General features: G+C 35.7%; 1 protein-coding gene across 2 annotated transcripts in view; it reads right to left on the bottom strand.

Annotated features, from left to right (window-relative positions):
- Positions 1–4,665: 4,665 nt before the first annotated feature.
- The window catches only part of AGPS (alkylglycerone phosphate synthase), a 157,678-nt gene continuing 142,837 nt past the window's right edge, over positions 4,666–19,506 (bottom strand). For both annotated transcript variants that reach the window (XM_054478101.2, XM_054478102.2), the window contains exon 20: positions 4,666–10,414. In XM_054478101.2, coding sequence (XP_054334076.2) covers positions 10,293–10,414 — 122 coding nt within the window. In that variant the 3' untranslated portion in view covers positions 4,666–10,292. The remainder of the gene's footprint in view (positions 10,415–19,506) is intronic.

The following is a 19,506-nucleotide window of genomic DNA, read 5'->3' as shown; positions in this document are numbered from 1 at the left end:
CTGGCACTTGTCCTTATTTTCAGGATATATATCTTTAAAACTCACATTCAAAGTACCCTGCTTTGCTTCTTGATTCTAAAAAGAAAATGACTTCACAATGACCCCATATTTTGCCACTTGAGTGAAAGCTTCTGTACCTAAAATTCAAATGAAAGCTTTATTCTGTGCTTCTAGAGTATATAAAGTGCTAAAAGCACTTTTCTTGACAAAAATGAGTTCGTTATGGAAATATAAGGAATATTTTAAGATTTCTTCATAATACCTGCATGGTCTCTTTTAAAGGAATCAAATATTGAGTATTTCGTCTTAGTCAACCCCTTGGTCTCCACACAGGCACACACAGAATAGGAATGTGTACTTATACACAAGTAGTTATATTTGTTTTCTCAGGAACAAGAACTTGATCTCTCTGTGCAGAACCAGCAAGCACAGACTCCTCTGATGGGTGGCATGACACACCTGTCAAAGGATTTTTATTCCTCACGACGGTCCCCCTTTGAATGTGGCCTCAGCTGCAGAATGGATGTTTGCTCCAATACCATCTGTGAAGGTCAGGTGTGGTGGCTAACTCTGACCCATTCATGAGAAGCAGACAATTGGGAACTGGGATGACTGTGTGGGGATGAAGGTGGGTCATTTGGCAATGGGACAGCTGTAATCATAGGAGGGACACTCCTAACCTGAGGGGTGTATGGCCTCACAGGCTTAGAGGAGCACCTCAGATGGAATCCAAACAGAATCACAGTGATAGGTTTGGCCCAAGGTCAGAATGATTTGTTTAGAGAGGGCTATGGGATAGATGCCCAGATAAATATACTTATTAGGAAATGTGAAATTAGAAAGGGTAAATGGCTTGGAGGGGAAGCTTTGGAAGTAACTTTCTGACCCCTCTGCCCTATAATCGTCATCTGGGCTCATTTTCTCCCTGGTGTCCTGGAGGGTTAGCAGTGTTGGAAGTCTGACTACAGTTAAGCAGAATGAGACTACCTAAACAACCTAACTTTAAAAGGATAACATCACTAAAGAAAGACTTTACAAGTGAGTATCAGGATTTTCAAATATAATTTTTATGTTTCAGGTTCCCTTTCTTCTTTTTCTTAATGACTCTGGGTGATCTGGAAAGACCTAGAGGTTGTGTTTCTGAGAGTGTTCTCTGCCACAGAGTAGTTTCCTGGTATTAGTGTGACTTGCAGCTCATTCTGCACCATTTACTAAATGCCTCTTATCCCTTGTTGACCTACCTCTGGGACTAAAGTGACATGTGGGTTTTCAGTAGTTTTCAGTTTTTGGGCTATGCCCTTCGTATTAAGTCAAACCACATTTTGTCATGAGCCAGTAACTCTAGGGTTTTGGTTGTCCAACTACATAGTCACCATGACTGTAACCATCAGATTCTAAACTGATACTTTCATTCTAGTTATATATACTTTTTGAGTACCCTAATGTAGCTCAAACCCTACAGCAGCAACCTGAATTCTTAAATTAGTACTTTTAAGGAATTGTGACTTTCCTAAGAACCTAGATTGTTGTCTCTAAGTTATAATAAAACATTTCTTTAATCTCAAACAGTTCTTTCAATTTCCAGTCTCCCAATGGAAGATGTATAACTTATAGAAAAAGGTTGTCTTATATTTTTAAGTGCAGCTCAAAGAGTACTATATTAAAGTTATACAAATGCAAATTTATTAACTGCATCAGATATTTCCTTTTATGAGTTTCATATTAAACCCACAAAATCAGTGCAGGATACTGTGGGTTAAACATTTACACAGCAAGACAATATCTGAGAAAAAACCTTTCTGGGAGTGTATGGCATGTGGTCAAAAAGAGAGCAGCTTCTACTCTGTAGTAGAAAGAGACTCCATCTTATTACTTGTTGTTGGGAAAAGCTGAGTGTTGGGAGAAGCTGAGGCAGGGTTTGCATGTCTGACATAATGTAAAAAGAGTCTTGGAACATGTCCGGGGTCCAGGGTCTAAAACCCCTCGTGGCCTTTGGAACACTGAGTTCTGTGCTAAAGGGTGGAAGATTACCCTGACGCACCATAATCTAAGCCCAGGGCATAAAACCCCTCATGGATTGGATAGAATCCAGGGCTCAGGGCATAAAATCCCTCGTGGCCTCTGGAATGTGTCTAGACTTGCTGGCTCCTTGCTTCTAGCCCTCCCAGGCTCCTAGATCAATTGTGTCTTAGAATTGGCCATATAAATGCTAAACCATCACAGCTGTAAATCATGTGCTTAATGCAACGCTCCCTTTCAACCCCACATTCTCATCACCTGTTTCTTTGTTTGATCACCAATAAACAGTCTGGGCTTCCAGAGCTCGGGGCCTTTGCAGCCTCCATACTCGCGTTGGCCCCCAGACCCACTTTCTCTCTCAAACTGTCTTTTCTCATTCCTTTGACTCCACTGGACTTCATCACCCCCATGACCTGGTGTTGGGTCTGATCACCCCAACACTTGTGCCCTTCTGTAGAGGACAACAACTAATAATCTACTTTAAAAATAAATTCTGTGTACATCATAGTCATCCAGCACAAGTAGCCTACAGCAGTGAAACAGCCAGCACACAGGTACTGGAGTTAGTCACCTGGCTCCACAGCCCTGCAATGCCACTTCCCAGCTACTAATGGTGGGTGCTTCTTAACCTAACCAAACTTCAGTTTTTTTCACCAGTAAAAAGGGGATGATACCACTTACTTCACAGGGTTGTTGTGATAACAATGCTACCTTCTTGCCTGTCTGGCAAAAAAGGATGAATTTAAAAATTAATTATATAATAATCAATTCTAGGGTAGTGTTCAGCAAAAAAACACAGACTCATTAGAATTACTGAGACAGAGTTGAAAGAACCTCAGAGTTTTTCACTTTATAAAAGAAATGAATAGGGAAAGTGACTTGTAGTTCATAGAGAAAAATGAATCACACCCAAAATGTCCAAAATAGAACCTTATCCACTGCTTCTTGTATTTAGAATCCTATCTTCTAAGTTACTTTACAGTGGTAAAATTCTGCCATTTTCAAAAAAGAGCAGCTTCACCTATCTAATGTTAGCACAATGAGGTACAAAGGACATGGCAAAACTATGCAAGGGTGGATTTCAGAGCTTGTCCATCAGGCAATACCAGGCTCAATCAACAGACGACATCAGAAAATGCAGCACAAAATGGATTTGAGTCTTTCAAAAAGAGAGACATGCCCCTGAGGCCAAACATAGGCAAAAGGAAATGTGATGGCCAGAAAGTTTCATTTCTTTTTCTTATAGGGTAGCACAGGAAACTGTAGTAGTAGCTTTATCAGGATTTCACTGTGGCAGCAGAAAATGTTAAGTAAACATGATTACTTGTTTATCTGACATAAATACTGATTAACTGAATAAAAAGCGTATTTGTGGCCAAAATGTAAACATATAAGTTGGACAATTGTATGTCAAGTGAAAGTGTAGATGTCTGAATCCTGAATGTTCTTTCATGGATGAAATGTCAGGATCATGGGTCAAGTAGGCCCTTGTAATGTACCAATTATCTGTCATTACTTAGATGAAAATCCAGACAATATTTGTCTCAGTTTTACTGATGACCTGAAGCTTGATGACACAGAAAATATTCTGGGCAAGAATCTAGATCCTAACATTTTGAAAATATGGAACTAACTCCAGTAAGATACAAATTTTAGTAAAGCTAAATAGAAGTAATGGGGCTTTAAAAAAATTAGCCTCCAAGGAGATGTGGCCAAAATGTCACATGAAAAAGACAATCTTTGGTAAATAGCATATAGTCAGTATGAGTTGACAGAGCAATGCCCACCAAAAATGCTTTTTTATTAGTGACTACACTAGAGGAAGCATTGGTACTACTCTGGAAGATTTGTTTTCAGGCCTAGACACCTCACTTTAAAAATGTAAAATGGGCACATGTGAGGAAGATTAGGAAGATGAAAGTCTAGAAATGACAGGAGCAAAGGTTGACAGGAGAAGGTGTTGAGGAACATGAGACCTGACTTTAAATACCTGAAAAGCAGCCCTTCAACAGAGCAATGGGACAATTCTTTATGACTAAAGGTGGCAGAAGTTGTATAATGGATGGAAGAGGAACACAGATTTCAGTCTAATAATAATTTAAAAACTTCCTAATACTTGAAGATTACAGAAGTTGGAAAAGGCTTCCTGGAAAGGTAATGAATTTGCATTTGTTCACAGCAAATGTTCACAGCAAATGTTCAGGAAGACTGGTTATCCGCTTGTAGCCTGGGGAAGGTTAGGTAGCAATTATGTTCAGATGGGATGAAATAGAAATAAGATGGGATGATTTCTAGGGTTCATTCAATCTGAACTTACATAAGCCAGGTAGAAAATTGCTTTTCTTAACTACATAATACAAGAGCTAAAATCTTAGTGTGGCTAGTGATTACTGAAATGTATCATGTAAGACAGAGTTCAACAGGTCTGACCTTCAGTCATTTCAGAGGCCAGACAGCTACAACCTTCCTTTCAGTGTGGGAGCCACAGGCAGGGATGTAATCAGCATCTGCACATGCCCTTCACTACCGGAGAGGGTTCTCATGGGCACAAAGTGTATCCTGTTTGTTTTTGCCGAGTATAGCATGCTGTCAACAAACGTTAAATAGAATCAACATGAAATAAACAACAATTTCTATAACAATGGGTGGTTGTGGTATTGATTTATTTTTCCCCAGCACATCTTAAAAATCACACATGGGCATTTGCTTATAGAACAATACAGTCTAAGAAAACCAGTAAGAGGAGAATCTGAACACACACTGAGAGCACAGAATACTGACTATGTGTTGAGCCCTTGTGGAAAACAGTATGGCTCAGTTGGAATTGACAAAGCTATGCTGGAATCTCTCAGGAATTTTCCTTCCCACTGCATATCCCCTTTTAGAGTATAAATGTAAAGAGAAGAATTGTTTGTATGCATTAGTTACAGCAGTATAATGGCTTACATACAAGTGCTTACTCACATGTAGTTCCCAAAGGATTACTACAGTCCTGGCAGGAATATGTACTGCCTTGGAGGAAGACTCAGGATAAGATATTATTCAAGTCAAGTTGTATCAGAGCCAAAGTATTTCACAGGCTTAGCAAAAATGGACAAGAATTAATATAACCTACATATATTTGTCATAAGATTTAATCATTGTCCAGAACAGAAATATTCGTTATTCTGAAGGCACCATCACATGAAAAAGGACTGACACACAATATTAGGAATAGAAACCACCCGCACTCCCCAGCTCCACAGGTTCTGCTCCTCAGGGAGCCTGTGAGCAAACATCCAGAAAGAATGTAGTGTCTTGAGGCTCAATGCCACATCCACCAAGCCACAACTTAGGGCTACTAGGTTGGGGCAGTAGGAATGAAAATGTAGGAAGGAAAAGCACATACAAATCCCATTGACTGATTAGATGTGTATCAGAATACAGGTCCACCATACAATTAGTTAAATATACTAGAACAGATTATCCAAAACAACACTGTGGAAAGAATTACCAGTGTTTCCACATATAACTGCTTAATTCCTGACATGTTCTTGAAGAGGAATAGTCTTGAACTGCTGAATGACCTGTCTAAAGACTTATCCTCTCTCACTCATTTAAAATAATGGCTATTTCATGGAAAAAAAAAAAAAATCCCAACAAGGCACTGTGAGCTTTTGGGGATATAGTATAAGTAGCTAAAAAAATAACTACTTATAGAAACTTGTATGCCAGTATGAGCATTTCACGTCCTTTTCTGATATGTGAACAAGATTAAAGGAAAAACATGTTTCCTAGGGTGCATGTGGTGTTCAGGAAAAACACTGCCAACAAAAGGTTGTCTTAAAACACATATATATGTTGCTTAGAAATCCACCATGAAACAGATTTTTTTCCTTTTCTTTCTCACTCAGATTTGGAATTCAGAGTCTCTGCAAGATGTTTTTCCTTGTGGAAAAATAAATAATCTCCTTTGGAAACCAAAAAAGAAATCTTTTCATGTTCACAAAACTAAAGTTACTAAATTCTGTGATGGTTCTTTGGCTTGAGTGTTGTATATGTCAGTGGTCCTTACTCTGATTTGTTAAGGAATTAATTATGATTAGAAGAGCACAGGAGTGCTCACTCTTTGAGGATCTTCCAAGGTTCAAAAGGGAGTGCTTCAGGTTCACAGGAGTCTCAACGCCTCCTGGGAATACAGCATTGATTTTAAAAAATGATTAGGGATTGACAAAACCTAGCTAACAATATCCTCAGCTATAAATCCAAAGAGATTTAGTCACAAGTAGGTTGCACTTGATTATGCTACAAGCAACAAAATTATAAAAATAAATTTTGTGTTTTCAAATCAGTGGAAATATGAACGTGGAAAACTAAAGCTAAAAGAAAAACTCATATGCAAATAGAAGAATAAACAGCTTCACACTCCCTTTGAAGAAAAAAAAATCTTAGACCCAGGTCCATTTTATTAATAATATGATCTATAATCTCTTGACATTACAGGTAGTTTTTACAGTTAAATTTCACACTGAAGACAAACACTGTTTGGCTTAGGGAGCAGAAAGCTGAGTAACTTACATCCTTTATATCAGACACTATATTTTAACAGTTTAAGAAAACCTTTTATACTTTCTGGATTTAAGCATCAATGTGTAAGTTGTTTCCTTTACAGGAAACTGAAATTAGTAAGAATTAAGTGAATATACTGACATATGGCTCATTTGGGAACATGAAGCCTAGAGCAAAGCCAAGCTTCTATAACTCATAAAGTCAAAGGTAAAACATTCTGGATTCTTCAAACCTAAATGGGCACTTGTTATTTTCCACTTTTCTTCAACCATGAGCTAAGCCCTAACTAAAATCAAAGTTGATAAAGATTAAGTGGTAAACAAAAAAATTATTAAAGCTGTCCTTAACTCCTGTCTGAGTGTTTTTTAAGATATAGATATGCTTTCCACAGCATTCCATTTTGGCTGCCTCAAGCACCAGCACATGCAGTTTGTGAATCAATCTGTAGTACCTGTGTTCTAACATTTATACAGAATAGAAGTTCAACCAAACCTAGCCCCATATGAACAGCCAAGGGAACACACTTCAGTGTAGGACTACAGAGCTTCTCTGATAAGCTACAGTTAAGTTGTAGCTATAAAGGAATATGACAAAGGAAAGTCTGGGTGCTAACATGCAGAAAGGCATTTTCAAAAATGCAAGCTAGGACTTAGCAGTTACCAATAGACTATTCTAGTGGGGGAAAAGGTTTCCTTGCAACCATCTGTATCTGGTATACCATACACACTGATGGAAGCTCATCCTTTACTGCAATTTTGTTTTCAAAATACATCAACACAGTTAGGCAAACTAGAAGGCTTCCAACTTCATAAATAACTTTTAAGTAATAGTACTACAATATGTAAGCACTTTTAGGAAGAAAACTCCTACTTCCTTAGAAGAAATAATATAATCCTCTTTGTGTAAAATGATGGGCACAATAAACATGTGGTTTCCACAATTCTTACTAAGCTAAAAACAGCTCAAGTTACTTATCATAAGACTAAATTCACTTATGCACTACTAGAAATTGCACCAAACATTAAGGCAACAGTTTCTCTAAGGGTCTATAAAGCCTGTTCATATTGAGTCTTTAGTATTCAATGCCATTTCTCACTAGTGGCAAGTTACTATTCCCACTGAAACCCCAACCCAAATGTGACATTACCAAATTTAAGTAAATTATTGCAAATATGACTAATTTAAGAAGGTCAGTGTTATGCAGTACTGAAAACCAAATAGGCAACAGGTTTTTGAAATTAAAAATAAACATTAAAAATGAGTTAAGAAGTGTCACGTAAACAGTGTTCTCCTGACAACTTTTATGAAGCCATTTTCAGATATTATAGAAATAAGAGGCATGGTTTAAGTGCTTCTGTGCATATTCATGAACTCAGTCCTTCACAGATACTAAGTCTATACTGAGGCACCTCCCAGAAGTAGGTGTGTGAAAGTGGGGGCTGGGGGTGGGGGGAGGCTTTCTGATTTACTAAATCAGAGTGAAACAGTACTGATCAATGTTCTTGTGTTTCAAAATGATTTCGGTAGAAATGATTCCACCTACAAAATGCAGTCACCATTATAAAATCAAGGTTGGGGAGTCCTGCATATACTTGGAAAAAGAAAAACAAAGACATAAATCATGAATTTCCATAAGGTTCATGTAGAATAGTGAACATAATAATTTCAGGTGTTACATTTATAGTTTCCTAATATCAAGTACGGATTTCTGAGGTTGTTGAAATTGAACTCCCTGGGAAAGAATGTTATAACAATCACATGCAAAGGAATGGATCTTCTTATTAACCTGTTTTATTTTTAAAAAATTACTCAGAAACATATATATATATATATACACACACACACACACACACATATATATATATATATACTTCCAGTGAGACATTAGTACCTTCTTTAATTTTATATTTTGATCACCAATTAAAGAAATTACCTTCATGAACAGATGCATTTTATAAAGCTGAGATTTTTATAATTCTAGAGGCAACTTCCTCATCAAGTGTCCAACTAGGTCAAATATCAAGGGCTTAAAGCAAAGATCTGCTGGAAATTTTATAATTAAAAGTAAATCACCAATGAAGAGAGGCAGCTTCTAAAAAATAAATATTTCATTTTGTTGTTAAACTGATATTTAATTCTAATTTAATTACAGATTTATTAGTTTGAGGCCAATTTTAATAGTTAAAAATTATTTATCATTTTGAAGTCTTAAAAATATCATTTTGTCAATTTTAAGTTATCATTTTTCTGGTTAAGGCTACTTCAGATATAAAAGGTATCAAACTGCCCAAAAATACTTTGGAGCTGTTGCTACATACACAGACAATGCATCCTTTTAAAGGATCGTCTGCATTTTGACTTACATTATCTGATCAAATATTAGTTTTAAAAAATTATCAAAAGTTAGGTATTGCATTAAGAAAAGAATCCATCTCAAAATGTGAATCATGAACCTTGGCAGACAGTGATTCAAAGTAATCATTTCACTTTAATATCCAGGTTTGAATGTACAAATGCTTGCTAAATGTGATTAATGTTCTCATTATTTAAGAAACAGGATATTTCAAACTTTTGATTATGGTATATGCATTAATACATTACATTTAAAAAAAATTAGGTTAAACCAGTTATTCAAAAAAGGCATTAAACCATTATTAAAAACTAAATTGAAACTTTACTTTTTATATGAAAATTTATCATGCCATTGGGATTAATTTTAAAAAAGCAAAAATGATTTTTGTCATTGAAACTGCTGAGGCTTTCAAATTCAGTAGTTGAATGATGACTGTTTCTTTAGTGAAACAACTCTTGCAATTGGAGACATTAAGTCTAAGAGTTTTCCTTCTGCTCCTGCTGTAGCTGTTTCTTCTGCATTTCAGCAACAAGAATGTGAAATCAGAAACATTAGGACTCTAAGTTGAATAAAGGCATTCATTTCACGGTAAACCTGTTCTTCACTTGCAATGAGGGATGTCAGCTTTTCTTACAAAACATATTATCAATGAATTAGAATATAACAATAGGTTATCTCAGCGATACAAATACAACTCATACCTCAATAGAAACAGAAACATGGAGAAAAAAACATGTCCCCTAACAGAATAATTTGTATATTGATGATACAAGGTTTTATGCATGTATACTAATTAAAAAAAAAAAAAAAAAAAAAAAAAACGTAGGCCAAGCACCTTACAGACGTGAAGGCTTTCTAAATATCAGGTTGCCTAAATTCTTTAATGAATATCCTTCCCCTTATTGGCCTACTCACACTAGACTATGCTCTTAAACAATGTACATGTGTATCACTCCTCAGTGGACTCCTTCCCTAGACATCTGATTCCCAGAAACGTTCTTTTAAAAAGAGGCTAGCTGAGCAATCAATGATACCAAATCTGCCTTTGTTCCCCAAGAGGAAGCAACAATACAAAACAGCTGGCAGCAGCTTCCTCTGGAATAATTGGCAGCTTTGTGCTGCCTGACTAAAATTTGAAATGACAACCGTTGGCTGTAAAATGACGTACCTACAATGAGAGAGATTTAGGAATACCATCTGTCAATCCATAGATGTAGAAACAAAACAAACTACAGAATGAAAACAAACTTATTTTAAACCAACAAACAAATGTATCCAAAATATAGTCCATGATATATTTGATTACTAGTATAACCACAGTTGAAAACTTAAAAAAAAAAGTTGACATTTTTCTGTAATGATACTAATGGATTTATAAAAGGTTTCTGTTTCCAAAGATGTTATTGGGGTCCACATATTCCTTGACAGACTTCAGCATCCCAAAGCCGACATCAGAGATACTTTCCTTTAGCCATTGCTTCCGTAACTTGCCCACTGGAAAAACAAAATAAAAAATGCTTCAATATATGCTATGATGCTGGGAACCAATCAATCTTGTGACCATGAGTGAACAAACACTGTGTGATAAATGCTTTTATTCAAAAATGAGAAATGTTTTGCTTTATTTGATTTATTGAGCCCACCAGACTATCAAGCTCATTAAGCCCAATGTATTCCCAGGGGAAGTCTGTGCTCCACAGTGTCTCCTTTCTCTATAAACTATGAAATGGAGATTGAAGGAAGCTTGGACGGAGATTACAGCCCATTTTACAAATAACAAAATGAGAAAAACGTGCATTTCGAAAGAACCCACCTCTGCCTTAACTACCACAACACACCCAAGTTTTAGAGAAAATGAAGTTAACTAAAGAAAAACACATTGAGATGAATTTGTTGGGTAAATTCAGCAAAAATGACAGGATATATATCCTTAAAATATTTTAACGAACATAAAGGCTTAAAATAATAAGAAAATTTGAAACTTTAATAGGCTTAAGAAAAAAATCTGGCTATTAAGCTTCTATTTACATTTTCTTTTCACAGTACTTTTAAATAAATTTGCATGTTCCCAAATAATGGTTACTTTCTTCCTACTGTTTTTCCAGATTTAGAATTTTTTCCTAAGGCATTAAATAAATCAAATACCTAATCCATCGTAAACTTAATCTTTTGCTTTTACATACTGTACAAAGTTCCCTTTTTTTGTTTCTAGGTCTTGCTAATTTGTTCTGAGAATAGTGAAGTAACATAACGGTTAGCAGCATAAATTATATTTCAAAAGGTACTCAATGAAAAACACAACCTTTTGTAAGTAGAACTTTTGTAAGAAAGAATATGTACTTAATCTGTAAAAGAATTCTGAAATGTCAGTTTGCTCTGGTATTGAAAAGCAAGCAATACGCTAACTTATCTGTGGCAAAACGGATAAATCTTTTAATTTGCAGTTAGGATTATTTGTACTTGTACTTCTCCAAAAAACCTATTATTGTACTAATTGAATTCAAATGGTCATTTTCCACAAATGTTCATTAATGATCCAAAGTCATCAACAGTGATTTAATTGACCAACTGAAATGGGAAACCTTCTTTCATTAAAGTATTCAGCCTGTCATTCTATAATGCATTCCCATTTATTAGGCTGTAGTGATACATCATAGCATCTGCCTTTTGGAAACCTTAAATACCATTTCGAGCTCAATTAAAACCATCTTTTGTGTCCAGTTCTCTAAGAAACCATCAAATTGTCATCAAAATAATAAATACTGTGATAATCTCAGAAAGCAAATTATCTGCTTGGCTTTCAGAAATAAAAAGGTATTGCTGGTATTAAGATGGGGGGAAATGAAGTTCAGCAGGAAAAACACCTTAAATTCAAAATGAAAAACTTTGTTTGAGATAGCTCTAAAACCAGAAGCTAAGAGTAAATAAATCCCTATTCCTGCAATCTCTACCACCTAAAAGATATTCTACCAGGACCTTCTATTATCTCCTAAGGGACTGCCCATGACTATGATTCAGCCTGTTTTTTCACTTGCAAATGGATTAGACTTTATAAAGTCTCTTCAACTCTAATATTCTATGATTTTAAGCACTTTTTAAAAAAGTTAAAAATCAGTTTTTTGCAGATTTGCTCCACAGGATTTTTTTTTTTTTTTAAACAACTACTCTGTGAATGGTAAAAGTGGCTTTACTATACTATTATAAGCTGCCCACACTGAGGCAGCTGAAGAGAGAGAGGGGTGACAAGCAGTGAATACCAGTCTCCACTGTTATCTGTAATATAGTTTCACTGAATGTATCCTGTGGTTATGGATGTAATTGTCCTGAAAAGACTGCAAACAACTGCTCCAACAAGATGGAGCACATTAGAACCTCAGCAGGATGCCCAACAGCTAGCTTGTCTGCCTGGTTTTACACCTCTAGTAATAATGCAATTCCACAAGGAACTGAACCTTCGTCTGAGAAGCCACCCAACAGCCATTGCATATTTAATGAAGTCACTCACCAAGCGCTGGAAAACAGAAGGTGCTTGGAGTGCATCATTAGTTCTGTCAGAAGGATAATTTACACATCTATCTTGTCAAATTTTCTATGGTTTATACTTTTACAATAATCAATCTAATATACATTTGATTAGTGAAGTAGAAAGTAAAAAAAAAAAAAAAAAAGAGCAGTACAGCCAACAAAGCTGTGGCCCCTCATAAACACATTTGATAAAAGCATTTAACCCCTTCGTGGCAGAGGTCTGGCACTTCTTCTGCCACTGATAATACAATTTGAAATGGGGTCAGAAATCTTGGTTTATGCAATTAAAGGTACTAGAAATCTTTGGCTTTAACAATTTAAGTCAACTACTTCACAGGATACATATACAGATAGAAAACCCATTCAAACGAAAACGTTCAATATGCCTTAACAACAAGACAATTATTGGAGTCTTCTTGAGATTCTGGAGAACCTTATGTAGTTACCTCACATGGATCAATAAAACAACAAACACCACAGGCCTTAATCTTGGAGAAGAAACACACTTCAAAGTACAAGATTTTTATTCCAGAGCTAAAGACCACCACTAATAATGCCCTTTGTACAATTCTTAGTTGTACTGCTAGGCGTTCAGAAATTAGCTGACCATACTGATCTGTACCCATGTAACACACATGGATATACAACTATATAGCAGTTCCTTATTAAACACCTGTAAAGCTCATTTTCAGAAAGGGAAGAAATTATACTCCGTCCCTTATGTAGCATGCCATATTAAAGGAAGGGAAAATGAATGACTAAAGACAGCAAATAACAGGTGGCCTAAAACTATTTCAATTTACCTTGTATGTGATAGTTATCTACTGAAAGGCATGTGTACACATACCACATAAAGCGTATTCTTCTTTTTTAGACCTGAATCATCTGATGTGGGGTATTCATAGCTACTGACCCAACATATTCCTTTGACTTCTGATGCTCTAGAAGTATAAATCTAGCCTGAGCGTCAACACTAGAGCTACAAAAAGCCAAGATCACCATCTCTGAAAACAAGATAAGTACCTTGCATTCCATAATTCTCTATTATTCTAAATATATGATTCCTTAAGTACTTAAGTATTTAGATGTATTTTATAAGACATAAAAAAGATGGGCCAAATACTGAATATTACAGAAAACTAGGCCAGGCACAGTAACTCATGCTTGTAATCCCAATATTTTGGGAGGCTGAGGTGGGAAGATCATTTGAGCCCAGGAGTTCAAGACCAGCCTGGGTAACATAGTGAGACCCCATTTCTAAAAATAAAAAATAAAAAAATAAAAAATAAGCTGGATGTGGCGGCATGCATCTGCAGTCTCAGCTACTCAGGAGATTGGGTGGGAGAACTTGAGCTCAGAAGTTTGAGGCTGCAGTGAGTCAAGATCATGCCACTGCATTCTAGCCCAGGTGACAGAGCGAGACCCCATAGCTCACACACAAAAAAAGAAACAAAAAAGAAAAGAAAAGAAAGAAAACTAATGGGGGGGGGGGGGGAGGCTGTGCTTAAATTAAAAATGGAGCTCACTGTTTCACAATTTAATTTCTAATAATGTATATAGAGACTGGATCAAACAAGTTGTGTGTTTTCTTCCACAACACATAGTACATTTTTAAAACTTTACTTTTGGAATAGAGAATATGAAAACTTTCAAGTACAGTTTTTCAAATTATAGGCTCACTATTCCCCTGGATGCTAAGAGATTCAAGAAAGAATGCAAGAAAGAAGTTGTGGTATGATCAACAGCATAAATGAATGAACAGACATGTACGCAAGGTATAAGAGGTAAAATGATGCACATGGAAAATGTGGACATGGAGGCCAATCTGGCCACCAAAAGTTATCTGGAACTACTCTTTGAGGCTTAACGAATTGAAGATTTAGCAGAAACTACCAAACAGTCCTAACCTAAAAGGGACAAATCCAGCGTCTGCTGGTCACAGAGGTCTCTAGCTAAATTTTAATTTTTTGAATCACACATTTGATTATAAGTCAAAAAGATTATAGACTTATTAAAAAGAACAAATTATGAAATGGGCCATACATTTAGAAGATTATTGAAGGTGAAGCTCAGAAGTAGACTTCAGCCAAAGCAAAAAGCATCCAACCATTATAACAACTATATTTTGAAAGTTCTAGTTTGAGTATCCTGGATATCTCTTTAGCACTATTCTATAGGTCAGATTTTAAGAAGAAAACCTAGACTTAGCAGCTTATATGAGTGATCTGAGCATTGACTTTGTATTTCAAGATTTAATTTAATCTGACCAAACTACTGCTGGATTATGTAAGAAAGGAGTGTTAGAGGGGACAATCAACCTCTTCCCAGGATTAACTTTGCTAATCACACGAAACTAACTATAAAAGTATTCTGTAACAATGTAATAATGTAGTACAGGCATTCTCAGACTAAGAAACATATTATTTATAAGTTATAGACATAAAATTGTCAAAGAGAAAAAGTTCTCTTTAGAGATCCAAAGCTAAGTGATATTATCCAAGCCACCTATACTCACCCTCCTGGTGATATACCTGAGGCTAGAAGCTACTAAAGGTATAGCATGTGGTAAGAGACAGCCAACACAATGTTGTCCCTGGCCCTTTTGTCTTGGGTTTGGCCCCTGTAGTCACACAGGGGTGGGGGGATGGTGGGGTGGGGAGCAGGGATCAGTATCTTCTTGCTACAGATTTTCTCTGTCAGCTCTCAAATCTGTTTAACCTATGCTATAGCTGAAATATTAATAGTTTAATATTCAGTTAAATTGTGGGTTAAGTTGGTATCCACAGTATGTTCTTACACTCTAACTATAACATTGCTTCAATGGAAAAATATTATAATCAACATATAAGTTTTATTAGAAAAGGCCAGTCAAAGAAACTGAAAAAATTAAAAGACAAAACAAATTTTCTATCTTATAGTAATCTGATAAAGATTCAATGTTGGAAAGGCTAAACTCATCTGGTAGCTATCAAAGGAATAAGACATTGACATTGATATAGTCAAGAACAGTTCTATCACAACAAGGATCCCTGCGCTGTTTACAGTCACACCCTCTCCAGCCTCAACTTTTGAAATCACTAATCTTTTTTTTACTCTTAAGATTTTGTCATTTCAAAAATGTTATAGAAATAGAACCATGCAGTATGTAACCTTTTGGGGTGGATTTTACTCACTTAACATAATTCCCTGGAGAGTTATTCCAAGTTGTTGCATGTATCGATAGTTCATTGTTTTTATTTATTGCTGAGTAGTATTCTATGGTATGGATGTACCACAGTATGTGTAGCCAGCCATTCACCAGCTGAAGGACATCTGGGCTGTTTCCAGTTTGGGTCTATTATGCTATTATGAATAAAGCTGCTATGAATATTTATGTTCAGGTTTTTATGTGAACGTAAGTTTTCATTTCTCTGGTACAAATGCTCAAATGTGCATTTGCTGGGTTGAGTGGTGATTACATCTTCAGTTTTATAAGAAACTGCCAAACTGTTTTCCAGAATGGCTGTACCACTTTACATTACCCCGAGCAATGTATGAGTGATTCAGTTTCTCTGCATCATTGGCGGAATTTGATATTGTCACTATTTTTTTTTATTTTAGCCATTCTGATAGCTGTGTAGTGATATCTCCTGTGGCTTTAGTTTTCATTTCCCTAATAGCTAACGATGTTGAACATTTTTTTCATGTGATTATGTGCCATCTGTATATCTTCTTCACTGAAATTTTTCTTCATGTCTCTTGCCTATTTTCTAATTAAAATATTTGCTTTTTACTAATGAGCTTTGAGAATTATTTATATATAATAGATATATCTTTTCTTGGATATAAGGTTTGCACATATTTTCTCCTACTCTATAACCTATCTTTTCATCCTAACAGAGTCCTTCATAGAGCAAAAGTTTCTAATTTTGATAAAATCCAGTTTACCAATTTTTTATAAATTGTACTTTTAGTGTCCAGTCTAAGAATTCTTTGCCTGGCTCTAGATCCTGAAGATATTCTACGCATTTTTCTAAAGGTTTTATAGTTTTGTTTTACTTTTAAGTTCATTATTCATTTTGAGTTAAATTGTTGTATAGGTATGAGATTTAGGTCAGAGTTCTTTTTCTCCCCCTCAGTACTATTTGTTGAAAAAGCTATGCTTCCTCCGCTAGATTGCTTTTGTACTTTCGTCAAACTCAGCTTGGCATATTTGTGTGCTCTATTTCTGGGTTCTCTATTCTGTTCCACTGATCTATGTGTCCTCCTCCAATAACACACAGTCATGACTACTGCAACTATACAGTAAGTCTTGAAATAAGGTAGATTGACTGCTCTTACTTTATTCATTTTTTCAAATTTGTTTTAGCTGTCTAGTTCCTTCTCACCATATAAATTTTAGAATAATATTTTCTATATCTATTTAAACATCTTGCTGAAATTTTGGCAGAAAATGCACTAAACAGATAGATCAATTTGGAAAGAACTGACAGCTTTACTATGTTGAGTTTTCTACCAAACCATGAATTCTGTATGTCTCTTCATTTATTTAGGTCTTCTTTGATTTCTTTCATCAAGATTCTGTAATTTTCAGAATACAAATTCTGTATATATTTTGCTAGATTTATGGCTATTTCATTTTCTTTGGAACAACTGCAAGTGGTATTATATTTTAGATTTGGTTTCTATATGCTTAATTGTTAGTATTTAGAAATGTAATTGATTTTTGTGTGTGATCTTGTATACTGAAATCTTGCTGACTCTGTTTTTGTACGTTCTTTGGGATTTTCTATACAGTCAATAATGGCACCTACAAATAGGGATGGTTATACTTCCTCCTTTCCAATCTATATGCCTTTTATTTCACACTACAAATTAACAAATGGCCCTAAACCTGATTTTTTTGTTCAGCTTCTTTGAGTAGTTTCCTTTTACTTTCAAAGTTTCTAATACTATTAGATTCCGGTAAGACTACCAAAAAAAGGTTAACAGCAGCTGCCCTATAATTATAATAGGGAGTAATTTTGGTTAGGTAAAAAAAAATCAATATTTAAACTAGGGATGGTTATACTTAATCAAGGTTTTTAACTTCCTGACAAGGACTTAGGTATAATTTTAGCAAACGAACAACTTAAAAACTTAAGTCATAAATTGAAATTAAATACATGGCTGACATAAACTTTGCTATTTAAACTGACCAGCTCGTCAGTTACAAAAATAAGCACTATGAAGATTAAGTTAACTAGGCTTTATATTTCCTATAGCCTCCAGTTCCAGACTACATCTGTTTTCTCTGATACACAAAACCAGAGTTAAAATAGCTCCATTTATCACAGCATGATTGTAGGCAGACCAACCAGCCTGTCTGTTTCCAGATAGTGAAAGCAACTGTTATTAATCACAATTACAGGCCAAATCCTCTAAGAGAAATTGCATCAATATTCTCCCAACCCCTGGCCCTTTTACTCTGGAACTCAAAAATGGTACTGAGAGTGTCATGACACTGCCTGAAGGTCAGTAAATAAAGACGCTACTATGAGTTCAACTTGAGTTTTAAGTTCAGGGTGCAAATCAAGAAAAATCTTTTCTATACATAAAAATAAGTGATCTCTCAAAAGCTCTAGCATTGAATTAGTTTAGCAAGGTAACTAAGAACATTATTTAAAATTTATGTTGAAAAGGTTTCTGCTTTATGAAATTATACTGAATAGCAGCAGGCATTTGAAATATACAAATTACATGATTACCTATAAACAGAAAAGCTATTACAAAAATAACATTCTTCGATAGCACATTTCATAGCTAACACTGTGAAGGAAATTTATTTTTCTTTCATGCTGATTGTAAGAAACTTTCCTATAGAGTGAGATCAACTGTAGTTTATAAATGAAGTGTTAAAACTATTGTTGAATCATATCCCTTGAGTGTAGGGATCTTTCTCAAATACATTGTAATCCTTTCTTTAATGGTTAAGGCAAGAGTGCCAAACAGATTGCCACCTCGTGCTGTTTATTGCTATTATTAAAAACAAACAAACAAACAAAACTATTGTTTTTTAAGCACTTACTAAAGGTAAGGCATTTAGATGTTTTACATAGATTATCATGTTAAGTCTTACAATAAACATATGAGACAGGTACCATTATTCCCATTTTGCAGGTGAGGAAAGTGTAAGTCAGAGAAATTATTTCCCTAAGGTCACACAGTTAAATGCAAAACCAGGAATCCAATATAGATTTGATTCCAGAGCCTACATTCTTTCCCCTCTGTTGTTCAGCCACTCAAATTTATATTGGTTTTAAGACAAAAAGTTTGAATGAAACCTTACATGCTTAATGCATTTATGGAAGAACACTAAATGGCTGGTGGTATGGAGTTGCAGAAAAATGCACATTATTTTACCCTACTTCTGCAATGAATAACTCACTCCGCTGATATACTTTCCCAGAAATATTAGAGAATAAACTGAGACTTTCTATGACTAACTATGACCCTCTATTCAATATTTAGGCCTAGTTACCAAATGTTAAGCTAAATTAACTATGAGACTACTGCCTTTTTTCTTTTCTTTTTTTTTAAGAGACAGGATCTTACTCTCTACCACCCATGCTGGAGTGCAGTGGTGCGATACCAGCTCACTGCAACCTTAACCTCCTGGGCTCAAGCTATCTTCCCGCCCCAGCTTCCCAAGTAGTTAGGACTATAGGCATGTGCCACCACAGTGAGCTAGTTTTTTTTCTTAGATTTTGTAGAGATGGAGTCTTGCTATATTGCGCAGACTGTCTCAAACTCCTGGGCTCAAGCAATCTTTCCGCCTGGGCCTCCCAAAGTGTTTGGAATGCAGGTGTGAGCCACAGCCAACTACTGCTGTTCTAATATAAAAGAATAATATGCGGCCGGGCGTGGTGGCTCACGCCTGTAATCCCAGCACTTTGGGAGGCCAAGGCAGGCGGATCACCTGAGGTCAGGAGTTCAAGACCAGCCTGGCCAACATGGTGAAACCCCGTCTCTACTAAAAATACAAAAAATTAGCTGGGTGTGGTGGCGGGAGCCTGTAATCCCAGCTACTCAGGAGGCTGAGG

The sequence above is a fragment of the Pongo pygmaeus genome, chromosome 11, assembly GCF_028885625.2.
Source record: "Pongo pygmaeus isolate AG05252 chromosome 11, NHGRI_mPonPyg2-v2.0_pri, whole genome shotgun sequence".
In the NCBI taxonomy this organism is placed as follows: Eukaryota; Metazoa; Chordata; class Mammalia; order Primates; family Hominidae; genus Pongo; species Pongo pygmaeus.
The sequence above is the reverse complement of the archived record's forward strand: the minus strand, read 5'-3'. Positions and strand labels throughout refer to the sequence as shown.